The sequence below is a fragment of the Panicum virgatum genome, chromosome 1N (genome assembly GCF_016808335.1).
Source record: "Panicum virgatum strain AP13 chromosome 1N, P.virgatum_v5, whole genome shotgun sequence".
Classification (NCBI taxonomy): Eukaryota; Viridiplantae; Streptophyta; class Magnoliopsida; order Poales; family Poaceae; genus Panicum; species Panicum virgatum.
Window position 1 is genome coordinate 46262125 of NC_053145.1, and position 16755 is coordinate 46278879.

General features: G+C 45.8%; 4 protein-coding genes across 4 annotated transcripts; 2 read left to right on the forward strand and 2 right to left on the reverse strand.

Annotated features, from left to right (window-relative positions):
- Positions 1-8217: 8217 nt before the first annotated feature.
- LOC120656137 (glutathione S-transferase T3-like) lies at positions 8218-10118 on the forward strand. The gene is made up of 2 exons (XM_039934163.1): positions 8218-8348; positions 9109-10118. The coding sequence occupies exon 2, from the start codon at positions 9142-9144 to the stop codon at positions 9778-9780; it is 639 nt and encodes a 212-aa protein (XP_039790097.1). The 5' UTR covers positions 8218-8348; positions 9109-9141; the 3' UTR covers positions 9781-10118.
- Positions 9926-11875, reverse strand: LOC120656138 (transmembrane protein 50 homolog). Its single transcript, XM_039934164.1, has 4 exons — positions 11636-11875; positions 11412-11508; positions 10366-10518; positions 9926-10261 (listed from the first exon to the last, which is right to left on the reverse strand). Exons 1-4 carry the CDS (start codon positions 11775-11777, stop codon positions 10225-10227), a joined length of 429 nt encoding a protein of 142 aa, XP_039790098.1. The 5' UTR covers positions 11778-11875; the 3' UTR covers positions 9926-10224.
- A 1581-nt stretch (positions 11876-13456) lies between these two features.
- On the forward strand, positions 13457-14931 carry LOC120656139 (WRKY transcription factor 6-like). Its single transcript, XM_039934165.1, is given in 2 exon segments — positions 13457-13933; positions 13936-14931. Coding segments are annotated over 2 exon segments (744 nt in total). The 5' UTR covers positions 13457-13485; the 3' UTR covers positions 14232-14931.
- A 224-nt stretch (positions 14932-15155) lies between these two features.
- LOC120656143 lies at positions 15156-16614 on the reverse strand. The gene is made up of 3 exons (XM_039934168.1): positions 16396-16614; positions 15645-15713; positions 15156-15553 (listed from the first exon to the last, which is right to left on the reverse strand). Exons 1-3 carry the CDS (start codon positions 16567-16569, stop codon positions 15353-15355), a joined length of 444 nt encoding a protein of 147 aa, XP_039790102.1. The 5' UTR covers positions 16570-16614; the 3' UTR covers positions 15156-15352.
- Positions 16615-16755: the final 141 nt, after the last annotated feature.

Consider the following 16755-nt stretch of genomic DNA (forward strand, 5'->3'; position numbering starts at 1 on the left):
CCCATGCCGGCTATGTGTTCCATGAACACATTGGGTGGTAAGCATTTAGTTAACGGATCCGCAAGCATTTAGTTAGCGGATCCGCAAGCATTTTCTTTGTACTTATATGCTCAAGTGTAATAGAGTGATTCTGGATTTTCTCCTTCACAACATAAAACTTTATGTCAATGTGTTTGGCAGCACCACTTGACTTATTGTTGTGAGCATAAAACACTGCTGGTTCATTGTCGCAGTACATTCTGAGTGGTCTTTGAATGCTGTCTACCACTCTTAAACCGGGTATAAATTTCTTTAACCATTCAACCTGCCCCGAAGCCTCATAACATGCCACAAATTCAGCGTACATCGTCGATGATGCAGTGACGCTTTGTTTGGAGCTTTTCCACGATATAGCTCCCCCTGCGAGTGTGAACACATAACCGGACGTGGACTTTCGGGTCATCAATGTCCCCCGCAAAATCCGCATCTGAGTACCCTTCTATCTCAAGGGAATCGGATTTTCTGTATGTTAGCATGAGGCCTTTTGTGCCTTGCACATAACGTAATGCTTTCTTTACCATAATCCAGTGTGTCTGTCCTGTATTACTTTGATATCTGCCAAGTATCCCGGTAACAAAAGCTAAGTCAGGGCGTGTACAAACTTGAGCATACTGTATGCTTCCTACAGCTGAAGCATATGGAACCGCTTTCATTTGATCGATCTCATACTGGTTCCTGGGACATTGAAATTTCCCAAATCTATCGCCCTTGACTATTGGAGCAGGTAAAGGCTTGCACATATGCATACTGTATTTCTTTAGAACTTTTTCTAAGTATGCCTTTTGTGACAGTCCCAATACCCTCTTTGTTCTATCTCGGTGAATTTCAATTCCCAAAACAAATGAAGCTTCACCAAGATCTTTCATATCAAAGTTTGAGGACAAGAATTTCTTTGTCTCCAGTAGCAGACCAACATCACTACTAGCAAGTAGAATGTCATCCACATATAGGATCAGGAAAATAAATTTTCCACTTCTAAACTTTGCATAAATGCAATTGTCCTCCTCATTTTCTTTAAACCCAAATTTTCTTATGGTTTCATCAAACTTTAAATACCACTGCCTAGAGGCTTGCTTTAATCCATAAATGGATTTCTTTAAGCGACACCCCATATGTTCTTTTCCTTTCATGACAAAACCTTTTGGTTGTGCCATGTAAACATCTTCATACAAATCCCCGTTAAGGAATGCCGTCTTTACATCCATCTGATGTAACTCTAAGTCATAATGTGCCACCAATGCCATTATAATTCTGAAGGAATCTTTACATGAAACCGGAGAAAAAGTTTCGTTATAGTCTATCCCTTCTCTTTGCGTGAAGCCTTTTGCCACAAGTCGTGCTTTGAACCTTTCTACATTCCCTTTGGAGTCATGTTTTATCTTGTAAACCCATTTACAGCCTACTGTTTTGGCTCCTTTAGGAATTTCCTCTAAGTCCCAAACACCATTGGAACTCATTGATTTCATCTCATCTTTCATAGCTTCCAGCCATTTAGATGAGTGAATACTTCTCATGGCTTCTTCATATGAAGTGGGATCACCCTCCATATGAACCTCTTCTGTATTATAAAGTTCATAGTCGCTAGAAATAGCTGACCTTCTTTCTCTTTGTGACCTTCTAAGGGCCACTGCTTGTGTCACATTTTGCGCCTCAACTTCTGGCACATTTTCCATAGGGGGCTGTAGCTCCTCCTCCTCATGTCCAACCGCGGGTTCAGGAGGTTCCTGGATGACAGGTTCCAAACCTTCGCTCACTGTTGGTATGGGTGGAGTTGCGACAGGTGTTGACACCGTAATAACTGGAATAGTTGGCGCAGCAACAACCGAAGAAGGTACTGACGTCACTATTTCAGGAACTTTTGGTGCAGCATCAACAGGTAGTGAGAAAAATAGCTCTTGAATCATAGGAGTAGGCACATACACCCGCTTCTCCTCAAGGTCAATTTCTCTAGGTACCATGCTCCCCCTGATCATTTCACTTTCTAGAAAGACAGCATGTCTCGTTTCTACAAACTTTGTATGTCTGTCTGGGCAGTAGAAACGAAAACCTTTCGACTTTTCAGGATAGCCTATAAAATGGCAGCTTACAGTTTTGGAATCCAGTTTTCCAATATTTGGATTAAACACTTTAGCCTCAGCTGGGCTCCCCCGAACCCGTAGGTGAGTCAGTGAGGGTTCTCTTCCTGTCCATAGCTCATACGGCGTTTTGGGCACCGATTTGCTTGGCACTCTGTTGAGAATATGGATGGCGGTTTTCAACGCCTCCATCCACAGACTCAATGGCAATGAGGAATAACTCATCATACTGCGCACCATATCCATTAGTGTACGGTTGCGCCTTTCAGCTACTCCATTTTGCTGAGGCTCCCCCGGTGTAGAGTATTGGGCTACTATACCATTTTCCTGTAAAAACCTCACAAAAGGTCCAGGAACTTGTCCATAAGGGGTATGTCGACCGTAGTACTCCCCTCCACGATCTAATCTTACTATTTTAATTCTTTTGTCAAGCTGATTTTCAACCTCAGCTTTGAATATTTTAAATTTATCCAATGCTTCAGATCTTTCTTTGATTGGATAAATGTAACCATAGCGGGAGTAATCGTCTGTGAATGTTATGAACGAATCATAGCCATCCACACTTTTCACAGGAAACGGTCCACATATATCAGTGTGAATTATTTCTAACGTTCCTGCACTTCGTTTGACACCCTTTTTAATTTGCTTTACAAATTTTCCTTTAATGCATTCAACGCATTGTTCAAAATCAGAGAACTCTAGCTGTGGAAGAATTTCACTTTTCACTAATCTTTCAATTCTCCCCCTCGAAATATGGCCTAAACGACAGTGCCATAATTTCGATGAAGTATCTTGAGTTCTCTTTCTTTTCTTTGTTTCTTTCTCTGACAAGGATTCATTTTCATTCACATTACATACAGAATGCACTTTATCACGCATAGATAATAAATAAAGATCATTGTAAAGGATAGCATCACCAATACAATTATTATCAAACCATAGTTCACATTTGCCATTCGCAAAATGACAACCAAAACCATCTGTGTCTAAGCGTGATACACTGATCAAGTTTCTTTGAAGCGAAGGAACAAATAAAACATCTTTTAATACAAGCATGAAACCATTAACTAGCTCGAGGGAGACATCGCCAACAGCTTCCACATCTGCTTGTACTCCGTTCGCGACTTTAATTTGTCTTTCGCTTCTTAGCGTAGTCCTTGTCGAACGGAATCCCTGTAAAGAATTTGCAACATGCACAGTTGCACCAGAATCAATCCACCAAGTAGATTTAGAAAACTTTAAATACAGGAATTCATTAACAAATGAAATTACATTCTCACCATTCTTTGCCATTATCATCTTTAAATAAGCGGGACAATCTGCTTTGCGATGCCCTTTGTCAAAACAGTGGAAGCACTCATCTGGAGCTGGAGTGCGCTGTTGCTGACGCTGTTGCTGATACTTCTGTGGCATAGGGGCTTTGTCTTTAGCTTTAGAGGAAGAAGCAGCTTGGAAAGGCCTTTTCTTGTTATTATGCACAAAATTGACAGACCCACCATTCTGTTTCTTGAGTCTATCTTCCTCTTGTGCACACATTGCAATTGCCTTTTACATGTTCCACTTCTCTGGCTGTGAGTTATAGTTTACAACGAACGTTGCAAACTCTTTTGGCAGAGAGGCGAACACCAGGTGCACCATAAACTCTTCTTTGAGATCCAAGTCCATTGGTTTGAGCTTGGAGTTCAAAGCACACATCCCCATAATATGATCTCTTATCGTACCGACATTGCCATAGTACCTTTTTGTGACCAACTGCTCTATTATCTGTGTGGCATAAGTCTTTGAAGAACCAGTAAACTGATTCTTTATCTTTGCAAGGTATTCTGCAGCTGAATCACACTCTCCAATTGAACCCAAAATGTTAGGATCAATTGTGTTCTTTATAACTGCCACACATTTCTTGTTGGCGTTATTCCACTTTGTCTTTTCGAGATCATAAGCCATCTTTAAGGGAGCATAGTCCCTTTGCTTTTTCTGCCACTCAGCATCAGTGTCAGAATCTCCTCTCACTGGAGCCGGTGGCTCAGTGGGCTTTGGAGTGGTGATTATCTCATCCACTTCTCCACAGACGAAAGCAAGATCAACCTTCTTGATCCATTCGCCATAGTTGTCTCCTTTTAGAGTCGGGATGTGACTGATGAATCCCATCAAGTTCATCCCCGCTGAAAATTTCAAAAAATAGTGAGAACATAATAACAATAATTGCATGTAAAATTCCAACGTTGGTCAAAATAGAACATACAACTATTTATGCAATTAAATCTATATCACCGTTGGGCAGAAATAGAAATAAATGCACAAGAACTATGAAATTACAGTATTGTAATTAACAACGTTGGTCAGAAAATTAACAATACTATAATCCTCAAAAATAACCTTTTAATCATGCTCTTAAACTTTAATTGTCTCGTTGGTTCGAATTAAAGTAAAGAACAACTGTAATGACTTTTGCAGCGGAAACATGTAGAAAATTTCTATTTTCAGAAGCAATACTGTGAACTTTTAGCTCTAAACAATATACACGTTGGTGCAAAATTGAATAGAGATCAAACTATAAACAAATTCATTCAAAAGACCATTGAAATTGCTTCTGGAAAAATAGAAAAAACAATAAAACAAAAAACACTGTTCAGCAGCCCAGGAGCAAAACCAGCCCGCGGCCTGCTCGACCACCCTTACTTGGGCCCGAGGCCCGACAGCCAACGGCCAGGCCGCCGAAACGGCCCGCCGCGGCGTCCCCTCCCCCGCCCGCCTGGGCCGCTTGCCGGCCCAGAAGGCGAGACGCTCTCGCGGCCGTTGATTTGGATCGGACGGACGTCCGCGGTTTTCGCCTGAACAAAAACGCGTCGCCGTCGCCGCGCCCCAAACCCTAGTGTCATTCTCTCCTCCCCCTTCTCTCTCCACACTACGCAGCGGCAGCCACGGAGCGGAGGCGGCGGCCATGGCGGCCGCGGAGGAGAGGGCGAAGCGGCGCCGTCGCGGCTTGCTCGCCGGTGTGCGCGCTCGCCGGTGGGGGAGCGCGCCGCCGTCGAGCTCGCCATGGATGGCGCCTTGCTTTCGAGCCCGCGCGCGTGCGCCCCGGCGTCCCGGCGGCAAGCCGGCGGCTTCTCTGTGCCGAGATGTCCGGCGAGCGGCGGCGCAAACGTGTCCCGCGCACCGGCGGCGGCTGTGACACGCGGACCAGGTAGGCCCCGCGCCCTTTCACCTCTAGGGTTAGGGTTAGGGTTGCATTTTTGAGTTCGATTTGCAATCGATTCTCTTTGTTCTTTTCGATTTGCATCGAGTTCTTTATTTTCCTTCAATTTCTTTCGATTCACAGATGAATCCGTCTTTGCCCCTACTGGATCTATGCACTAGCATGACGTCTGATACCATTGTTATACTAGTTAGTGTTCTAGGATCGACTAGACACGGATCAAGAGGGGTATCTTCCATCTTTCCTTTTCACAAGTGCAAAAGAGTTCCTAGATCTAGAACACAGAGAGAATATTAGAGTATAGAGAGAGGGAGAGAGAGACCATCACCACCGGAGGAGCTTGAGGCAGCCATTACAGGTTCGCTGATGAAGATCTGCTCTAGAGCAGCGGCGAGCGATGCAGCAGCTGCACGGTCGTGGTGGCGTTGTCGTGGACGGCGTCGACGACGACGAACCAGGGTTGATGGTGGCGGCGGTGAGACTTCCCACTGCTCCAGCGCCTCCCTCTAGATCGGCTAGGGTTAGAGAATGTGAGTGAGGGTGCTGGCGGCGCGACGAACCTCGTGTCGTGTGCCCCGGCCCCTCACCCCCTTTTTATTTTTGGCGCTGTGCAGCGGGGGCCCACCAACCATTAAGGGTTGGGCGCCCCCGATCAGGGCGCGGATTAAGGCTCTAATAGACCGTTGGGTCTATTAGGAAGGAGATCAATCCAACACTTTTCTCCTGCTCCATTTGTTTTCAAACACAAGGTGGCGTGTCACTTGAAAAAAATTTGTGTGGGCGGGCGATCTCGTGGTTGTGGCAGCTCATCCGAACTGTGAAGCCTGCCCTACCACCCTCTCCCGGGCTACCAATTTTTAGCATCTCCCAAAGGCATCAAGAGCTCAAACCTGGGGCCTGTGATGAGGTCCTGCCACCTAGTAAGTGATTCTTTGCTGCCACTGTGCCACATGCCCGGTCTCTAATTCCTCTTTCAAGATTCCACAAGGGCCAGCCACACCAAACCTGCGGTTAAAATTGACCATTTGTGTCTCGGTGGAGAAACATTCATTCCGTCCAAAGCAGCATGTTACTAGGTGCAAACATTTGGGGGAGGTAACAGCTTCCAAGAATAAACTATATGCTTTTAAAAAGGGAAAAAAAGAGAAAAAACTAAATTATATGCCCTTTGCCAGGCAACTTGGCAAAGATGCCATGGTCCCTTGCTGCCATGTGACATCTATCTAGCTTTGGGAGGTCGTCAGGTTGATGAAACTTGTGAGGGCGTACTCGACCGTGTCACTGCGGATCGTCCTCTTGTCATCGTACTATAATTTATATCAATGAACCTCTTAACCTCTACGGTTAAAAAAATATCAGTTCATCACGGCACTGAAATTTGCAAAAAGAAAAAAAATAAAGGGAGGAAGGCAGATACCTATACATCAATTTTATATTTTTTTATTTGGAGTTTCCATATCTATTTTATTAGGGTGTGTTTAGTTGGTGAAAAAGTTTGGTTTTTGGTACTGTAGCACATTTCATTGTTACTTGACAAATAATGTCCAATTATGAACTAATTATGTTTAAAAAATTCAGCTCGTGCTAATCAGTTAGACTGTATAATTAGTTATTTTTTTAACTATATTTAATGCTCAATGCATGTGTTCGAAGATTCGATATGACGAGTACGGTGCAAAATTTTTTGGGAACTAAATAGGGCATAAGTACCGGGTGAAAATGATTGATAACTGATAAGCACAGAATGTCCTGGTCATGGACCAAACTCTTGTTGAGAAACTGACGCTCAAATTGCCTACAAGCTTCCAATTTTGGCCCTGGGGTGGGGTCCCTTGTCCTCGTGGATTTCTGGGGCGATGGTTTCCGAGTCAAAGTCAACTGGACTTATGAAACAGAAAGCAGCGTAGAACTGCGATGCGTCCTCCCCTCCACGGTGAAGGTACCACGTAAGGCAACGAAGATTCCTTGCGGAAGAGTAGCGGTGGGAGTGGAGTGGAGTGGAGTACAGGCACGTCTAGGGATGGCAACAGGTATCCGAAACCCGATGGGTTTTTCTCCATTAGGGTGCGGACATCGTACCCGTCGGGTTTGCGGGTGCGGGGTTGTTCTTCAAGTACCCAAACCCGCAAACCCGTGGGTACAATAAACCCGACAACATATAACCTAAAATACTAATGTCACAAGGTCTTGTATCAAAATAAGGTCCAATCACATGCTAAGAGAGACTTAGGCTCATGTACTTCCATTCCCATCGATGATTACATATTCATAGACTCATTTGGCTATAATGCATTGTGTATTTGTTTATATTTTCTATTAAATTTTGTTGCTTCTTCTATCGGGTATGGGAAACCCGCGGGTACAAAAAAAAAACCCGCACGGGTAAGGGCATGAAATCATACCCACGATGGGTATGGGTTTTTTAACGGGTACGATTTTATCTTGGCGGGTGCGGGTTTGGGTTAGTGATACCCGACGGGTTTGTACCCGTTGCCATCCCTAGGCACGTCGACGTTCGCAGCCTCCGCGGCAGGGACGACGTCGACTGGGCCGCGTACTGCAGCGGCGGCGGGTTCGCCGGCCTCATGCTAAGTCTATTTGCAACTGTGGCCTCTAAACCATCCTAAATCAGTACTGTAGCAGTTTTCTTCCCAAAAACCATCCGCAGCAGCATCCTGGATCCAACCCTCGATTGTCCGGAGACGCCGTCCCCTCTCCTAAATTTCGGGGGGGGCTTCTCCTTCGCTACCTCCCCCTTGTCGCCGTCCCCCCCCCCTCGTCGCCACCTCCCTCTGGCCGTCGCCGCCTCCCCCTCCTCGCCACCTCCCTCTCGCTGTCGCCGCCTCTCCCTCCTCGCCACCTCCCTCTCGCCATCGCCGCCTCCCCCAAATCCTCCACCCACGCCGGCCCAGCACCGCGCCGCGCCGCGCCGTCCACAGCCCGCCGGCACCACCCGCCGTGCCCGTCTCCGACAGCGACGCAGCACCCACCACGGCGGCATCTCTGGAGAGCACCAGATCGACCCAATCACCTCCAAAGTAAGTACCGTGTTGTTGCCCCTTTTGAAATTTTTCATACTCGATTACTCTTACCCATACCCACATTAGGAACTGATTATGTGCAAAAGCTTAGGTTACCAGAAGAGATTGTTCCACATTAGGAACTGATTATGTGCAAAACCTAAGATGCAGATGCGATTGTCCTTTCTCCCAATCTCGTTGCTTGTTCTCGTTGCTTGTGTCCCCTTTCTAATTTTACTTCTTCATTAGATGAGGCTGTTGTACATCGAGTCTGGAATTAGACAATCCTTTAGAACAGGGTACACTTTGCTAGTGCTGCAGGTAGTTGCGGCCCCTGTTGTTCCAAAGTTTTCATCGCTAGGTGACTTGATTCTTTGGAATGGTTTTCATTGATTATCAGACAAAATAATATTAGTTTCAGTAGCTATAAAACTCTATGCAGTCTGATCTCCTTGCTACTGCATGCACAGAAAGGGCTGGGTAGAGAACTGAATGGAATTTTTGGTATAAAAGTGAGTTAGTAATCGATGCAATATGTCACCTAAATATGCCTCTAAGCATCTCATCTGTTAAATAGTTCTGAATATGTCTTTGAAAATGTATTTGCATTGATTCAACATCAAGAATGAAACACTTCTTTGAGTAGAGATTCTATAATTGAAATAACCTGATGATTAATGATCATCTTGCTCTTTCTTTACTATATATGTTGACTGCGATTTTTTTTGAACAATGTAAGATGGATGATTTCTTTATCGATCTCAACAATGAAGCACAGGGTGTTGGTGTTGGAGAAGTTTCTGAATCTTCCATGAGCGGTTCTGCTTCCAAGGTGGGGGCAACAAGGAACAAGCAGACCAACTTCTCGGCGTATGAAGACAACATGCTCTGCAAATCGTGGCTGGAAATTAGCTGTAATCCTGTTGTAAACACCGACCAGAGGAAGGAAGCCTTTTGGATTCGTGTGCTCAACAGATGCAATTTCAAATGCGGCAGCTATCCGACGAGGACCCAAAAATTCATTATGAGTCGTTGGGATCACATCAAGGCTGAAGTAAGCAAGTTCTCTGGATACATGGCTGAGATGATCCGTTCCAATCCTAGTGGCATGTCGAATGCAGATAAGTCAGTGGCTGCTGCTGCTGATTTTGCTAGTGTGGAGAAGCACAATTTCACTCTCATGCACTGCTGGAAAATCCTGAAGGATGAGCCCAAATGGATGGAGCTCAAAAGGAAAATGGACACCCCTCAAAATAGTGGTTCCAGGGAAAACGTCCCCCCAGTGTGCAGCGAGACATTTTCGATCATCATCCCGAAAAGTCCTTGTCAACTAGCCCATCATGGAAACGTCCCATGGGGAGGGACACATCTAAACAGGCTAAGAAGAAAGCTGCTTCAGCGTCCTCTGAGTACGTGTCCAAGATACATGATTTATCTGTCAGAAGATTGAGTTATTCAAGGAAACAGAGGGTGAGCGCAAGGCCGGACGGCGTTTACTAGTCATAGATAGTCGACTGGTAGTAGTAGGTAGCGAGCACCTAGCAGTGTAGTGAAGTACTGTAGCCGGGGTTGCAAGATTTTCTTCATCTGTCGTAAAACACAAATGCTGGCGACATATATTGATAATGACTGAAATTGGACTCCTCGTGAGTTACAAGAGTAAAACACAAGAAAAATTGGTCGATGTGAGGGCTCCAAAACGTAACGGTATCAACTAGTTATTGTCCGTCAGAGTTTGCAGTTCCAGAACAACACACTGAATACTATATTTACAGGGGTAAAAAAAAACTTCGGGGAACCTGGGAGGCCTGGGCAAAGCTACCACGTTACAATTTATATTGAATTCCCACCAGTGAGCTCATGTAATGTCCGCCTTTAGAATCCTCTTGTCAAGTCAATCTTCAGAGTGGCAAGTCCAGTAGATCAGCCCACTGCAAAGTACGCCACCAACATTATAAGCGCTGGCCGGAAGGAAGGCGCAACAGTGCAATGAACAGACTATGGCATAGGCACGCGATAAGGAAGTAGCAAATACCTGACTAACACACAAACACACTGTATGACACCAGCAGTGCCAGTCCACGCAGATGGACCTGTGTCTGTAAGTGCGTCTTGAACCAAAAACCCGACCGCCCCAGCCAATGAGACGAAAGATACAACATATGAAATGAAAAGCCAGAGTTTCACCCTGCAATTCAACAAATTCAATTCACATTGCAAAGAAAATCAGAGTGCAGCTCGCAGACATTTTGAGAGAATTCCTGACTTAACACAGTGCACCGTGCATGACAGTCTTTTTAAAAATAGCAAGTAGAGAAACAAGTCGCTGAAAAACTGTGAAATAATTTTCGCAAAGCCCAAAAGTAACAAGATTATGTATCTTTACCTTCCTATACATTTTAGTTTATTTGGCACAAAGGTTGGAAATTAGGGACGGAAAGGTCTTGCCTTTGTTCTGATTATACTGATATCTTTTAGGATTTCTTTTTTGTGTTATTTTCTGCTTACTGCTGCACTGACCCCATTTCCATGGTGGTTTGATTCATATAACATGAAAATGGCATCATCACATAATTTTATCACAGTTCAGTAGTTCAAGTGCACAGTTGAACCATAATTATCAGAACACGATATCTATCCTACTGCTTCTGTTATGACCCTGTTTTTCAAAGAAATCTTATGACCTTTGAAGTAATAGTTGCTTCAAATTCAAACCAAATAAGCTCAAATGCCTAATACCCAGCTCCTGTCGAAACAAAATTGAAACAACTAAAAATCCAAAATCACTTGCTCAACCAATCAAGACACTGAAGATTTAATCTTATACCTCATCATGTTCTAAGGTACAATGATTCTAAAGAAAAGTTCTAAGCTACAATATGCATATCCAATTTAATTCCAAACCCATGTACATATGGAAAGTCGTGCAGCAAGTAATGCAATCACAACTAGCACGATCAAGCACCGGATTTGCCAAATCAAACTGCTAAACCTCCCAGTGTACAATTAGACGCATCACAGTACAGCTAACAAATGAAATAACCGCAATTACACCGACAAGTTCGAGAATTTCGGCCTTACCTCCACTCGGAGTCGTCGTAGGGCGAGTAGTAGCCGTCGCCGATGTCCTCCCGGTTGACGCAGTTGAACATGAGCGCCGCGAACGAGGCGAAGAAACCTAACGAAGCAAGAACCCAGAGGGCACGATCGGTTGAAAACCCCTAGATTTCGGGACACACGGAGCGAAGGGAGGCGAGACGACGGGGACGGCGCTTGCGGAGACCGCGCACCGCGCGCGTACGTACCTGGGAGGTAGTGGAGGAAGGGGACGGCGGCGGCGCTGCAGACGACGGCGTCGACCCAGAACCACCACCCGGCCCCGAAGACGGCGCCGGCGACGCCCGGGCCCACGACCGGCCAAGCCGCCAGGAGGTTGTTGTGGTCCATCGCCCCGCGGTGGCCGCCTCCGACTCCGACGCCGGGAAGGGGAGAGACCAAGTGGGGAGACGATTTGTTCAGTCTAGTCCTTGAAAGTTTTAGTATTGTGATTTTGCTTAAAGGCTGAGGAGGGGAGTGAGCACACTTTAGCTATAAATTTTTGGATGTAAAGTACTAAAATACTTTCGTTTGTATCTAGTAATTATTATCTGATCATAGATTAACTGACTCAAAAAATTCATCTTGCAAATTACAGACAAACTATGTAATTAGTTACTACCTCCGTCCCAAAATATAACAACTTTTTGATTTTTCAAAATCAAATATTTTCATCTTTGACTGTATATGATAAAAAATATAAAGATTGAAAACATAAAAGTGATATTAGTTTATTCGTAATGAAACCAACTATCGTAACATGTAATTTTTTCTATTTAAAAGTATTTATTTTTTGAGATATTATTAGTCAAAGATGAAGATGTTTGACTTTGAAAAGTCAAAATGTTGTTATATTTTGAGACGGAGGTAGTATTTTGTTTAGGCAAAATAGTCAAAATCATCCCTAAAATTTTAGCAGAGGGTAAAATTCATCCTTGTACTTTTATTTAGGCCAATTTAGTCCTCGAACTATTGTTCTCCGCTTTAGTTACATCATTCACCCAAACTCCACATCCACACCATTAGTAACACCGTAAAAAAAAACATCTAACAATAGGAAAAGACCCGTTTACCCTTCGCTTCCCTTCTAGGGTCACTTTTTCAAGCGTTATAAAAAAAGTAAAATGTACCAGAGGTCCATCAACTTGTACGAGGGTGTCACTTAGGTCCATCAACTTCAAAATTGTATTTTTGGGTCCATAAACTAGTAATTTGTGTCATTTAGGTCCACAAACTTTGAAAGTTCATTTCTAGGTCCATAAACTTGTAATTTGTATCACCTAAGTCCATACCCCTCCACCTAGCCTTCATGCACTGATATCGCACCAACATGAATCTACACGGTTCCCACACATTGCTGGAGTTTCATCAGAATGGTAAAATTTGAGCCCAATTCCAAATCAAGTGCATAGGGAGGGGTGAGGGGGGATGAAAGATTTATTTTGGAGGTTATTGACATGTATTGGGATTCAAATGGGGCTTCCGGACTGCCATTAGTGAGTTATGGAGCTTACATCCAGATATAACCCCGTAATATGGGTGGAGAGTAGAGGGTGATTGCTTTGGAAAGATGGAGAAGGTTATAGGGGGACTCAACAACATGTATAGCGTGGTAGGGGATATTATATCCTCCGTGGCGTGGGTGGCCGGATATGGTGGTGCAAGGTGTTGTGGCGAAAAATCTTGTGATGATGTTAGACTTGGGTCAACCCAGAGTGGTTCTCAGTGAGGGGTTGAAAGATATTCATGGACAGCTATATCGGGGGCGACCTTTATGGGTCTATAGCCACACGATTACTCATGGATGAAGTTCAAGAATCTAAAAATGCACTTTCAGAGTTTATGGACCTAAGTGACACAAATTACAAGTTTATGGACCTAAAAATTCACTTTTGTAGTTTATGGACCTAAATGACACAAATTACAAGTTGATGGACCTAAAAATGCATTTTTGAAGTTCGTAAACCTAAATGGCACACCCTTACAAATTAGTGGACCTCTGGTGCATTTTACTCTTAAAAAAACCCCCCCGCAAGCCCCGCCTCCATCTTATCCGCTCATGGAACCGTGGCAGGGGGGCATCACCGCCGCCATCACGAGCGGGAGGACTCCTTGGAGCCCGCGCCGGTCTTCACGTCGTGCGGCCGCCCTCGCTAGAAGCTGGTCTTCAAGGCTCGCCGGCCCTCCATCCTCAGCAGCGCCGCGGCAGGGGGGCGTCGCCGCTGCCATCGCGAGTTGGGACGACTTCCTAGAGCCCGCTCCGGTCTTCTCGTCGGGCGGCCGCCCTCGCGAGAACCCGCTCTTCTCAGCCCGGCGGCCCTCCATCCTCAGCGGTGCCGCGGCAAGGGGTATCTTCGAGGTCCTCCCGCGACGCTCTCCTAGTCGTGCGGCTGCCCCAGAGCTGCTCCGCGGCGATGGGTCCGCCGAGGGGAACCCCTGCCCGTGCGCCTGCTACTGCTGCATGGTGGCGCCCCACTGCCCGGTGAGGAAGTAGGTGCAGCGGTGCGCGAGGACACGTCTGTCCTGATCACCACGTACGAGGGCCAGCACAACCACCATCTCCCGCCGGCGGCCACGGCCATGGCGTCCACGACCTCCGCCGTGGCGGCCATGCTCACCTCGGGCTCCACCTCCTCCTTCCCGGCCTCGCTCGCCCACGGCCATCACCTCGCGCTCGCGGCCACCGGGCTGCTCGGCCCGACCACCATGGTCTCCACCGCCGAGTCATGCCCCACCATCACGCTCCACCTCACGACTGCGGCGGCGCCGCACTCCATCATGCACCCCTCGTCCTTACGAGTCTAAGGCGGTCCCGGTAGCTTGGAGCAGCGGGTACCTGGCATACGGCGCTGCACCTCTGTCCTACTACGGCAAGAGCCCGCCGGCGCTGGGGCACCTATTCGGCGGCGGCATGGGCGGGTCGTCGAGGCTGGAGCAGCTGTACGCCGCACAGATGTACCTGCAGAGGACGAGCAGCCTCGGGGGCGGCCATGGCACGGCGGCGCCGGCCGTCACGGACACTCTCGCGAAGGCAATCACGTCAGACCCGTGCTTCAGCCTACAGGGTTTTTTTTTCTATAACGCTGGAAGAAGTGACCCTAGAAGGGAAGGGAAGGGCAAACAAGTCTTTTCCTATTGTTAGTCCGATGTTTTGACGGCGTTACTAACGGTGTGGATGTGGAGTTTGGATGAAGGATGTAACTGAAGCGGAGAATATAGTTCGAGGACTAAATTGGCCCAAACAAAAATACAGAGACGAACTTGACCCTTTCCTAAGAGTTCGGGGACGATTTTAGCTATTTTGCCTTTTGTTTAGCTACATTTAATACTTCATGCATGTGTTCAAAGATTCGATGTGATGTGACTCTTGTAAAGTTTTGGAATTTTGAAAGCAACTAAGGGCTAGGTGTAGCTTTTCTAGATCGTTCCTCCACGAGAAAAAGAGCACTTTCTGTAGACCGTAGGGAAGTAGCGATAAAAGAAAAATAGCTCAAAGCAAGCAGGATCGTATGAACCTTGCAAATGTAAACGAAGGATCACCAATTTTCTTGGATCATAATAAGTTTTGCATTCAAGCAGGGCTCAACAAATATGAACTATTCCGGAAGTATGGCATCACAGAAAACAGAGTTAGGATAAATCATGCTTGATCGGGTATTTTTTATAGGTTTTTGCTTCAGAGTTTTGATTGATTCCAGACCTGAACACATATAGCAGGAACCAAGCTAATGAACGAAGAAGAAACTAGCAACATGAATATTGAGATAAAGACATAAACACATTCCAAGGTTCCAATAGATCTAAAGCACAAGCAGACTGTAGGGTTCATGAACAAAGGTCGATATACATACAACTCTTTTCAGTACCCACGGTCAGTGACAAGAGCTCACATTTGCAACACAAACATAAGAGCACAACCTATGCCACTACTTGCTAGTCGATTTTGATTGGGAACTCCGATGATCCTTGGCGAGGCCTGACCTCTGGAGACTTTCTACAATCTGTTCCACCGGGCGATCTCCTCTCTCGAGGACACCCTCCAGCACTTTCACCTTCTCCATCAACTGCTCAACATCTGTGTTCGCGGAGCTCACCAGCTTATCTGCCGCCTTCAACGCCGCGCATAGCTAGAGGTAGACAAAATCACAACATTCATAGTTACATAGAACAGGTAAAGGCGCAGTTGCACTAAAAAAGAAACGAAAGCAAGAACCATACCTTCAGCATCAGCGATGGCCATGAAGGATCGTTCTCTTGGAGCGCCTTCATCAAATTGTTGTAGTGTTCCTAATAGCACCAGGAATGAACCCAAATTCAATGGCTTTGAGTTGAGACTTAAGAGAGATCACGAGTCCAGTAAATCAGTAGCAAGTACGGTACATTATAACAAACATATCGATGAACGAAACAGCATTTTTATGACTTGGGAGGGATCCTCACTCATCACGCATTGCTCATTTGACATGAGGATTAAGCAAAGGAGTAAATACAGTGGATGGAAAACACGGATGACTTAAATTGCACCAGCACAGGTATCTTTTCTGACCAAAATTGCAGCAAAACAACTACTCTTATGATTGAAACTGCAGTAATGCAACCATCTTCTCTGCTAGATAAAATTGCCAAAGAAGCCAAGCACAGGACATCAGATCTTAAAGTAAAAGTTAAGCACGAGAAGATAACCAGCCTTGCATCAATGTAAATCGAGCTGAGCTCTTCTAAGCCGTATATTATTTTTATCCCCATGAAATGAAATCAAGTAAACTAAAATTGCCGCTGCCACATTCGTGGGGAACAGCCGGGTGCCTAATCGAAAACTAAACGATACGAATCACTTGCTCAGCTCCAAATTGGGATGATTAATTCTACAAATCGAGGAGTACACAAGCAGCAGGACGATGCATCACGGATGACAATGGAGGGGAACCGGATCGAGAACAGGGGGAGAAAAACGGAACCAAGACCTAACCTCGAAGAGCCGGCTGAGGTCGGACGGGTCGGCTTCCCACGCCTGTTGTGCCGCCGAGGGAGAGGAGGGAACAGACGCATCTCCGCCAGCGGCGACGGGATCATCGCCGCCGTCGACGGCGAGGTCGCTGAGGAGATCCCCGATGGTGAGTAGCGGACCTCCGACTCCCCGCATCTCCGTCTCTAGCGATGAGGAACGTGGGTCACACTTGGCTTCTATCAAGGGTTTTGGGCCTAAATGAGGCGACCCTGTATGGGCCTTAAATGGGCTCTATCCCAACTCTACTACACTACTTAATAATTTTATATTTTATACTACTTGAGATTGATCTTACGATTGTGATGTTTAAATACCTCCTTT

Coding starts and splice junctions, on each gene's coding strand:
- LOC120656137 (XM_039934163.1), top strand. CDS start 9,142: ATGAGCGGTTCTGCTTCCAAGGTGGGGGCAACAAGGAACAAGCAGACC.
- LOC120656138 (XM_039934164.1), bottom strand. CDS start 11,777: ATGGACCACAACAACCTCCTGGCGGCTTGGCCGGTCGTGGGCCCGGGC. Junction 10,519..11,411: donor TACGACGACTCCGAGTGGAG/GTAAGGCCGAAA, acceptor GTTGAATTGCAG/GGTGAAACTCTGGCTTTTCA. Junction 10,262..10,365: donor TGTGTTTGTGTGTTAGTCAG/GTATTTGCTACT, acceptor CGTACTTTGCAG/TGGGCTGATCTACTGGACTT.
- LOC120656143 (XM_039934168.1), bottom strand. CDS start 16,569: ATGCGGGGAGTCGGAGGTCCGCTACTCACCATCGGGGATCTCCTCAGC. Junction 15,714..16,395: donor ACCTCAGCCGGCTCTTCGAG/GTTAGGTCTTGG, acceptor TGGTGCTATTAG/GAACACTACAACAATTTGAT. Junction 15,554..15,644: donor GGCCATCGCTGATGCTGAAG/GTATGGTTCTTG, acceptor GTCTACCTCTAG/CTATGCGCGGCGTTGAAGGC.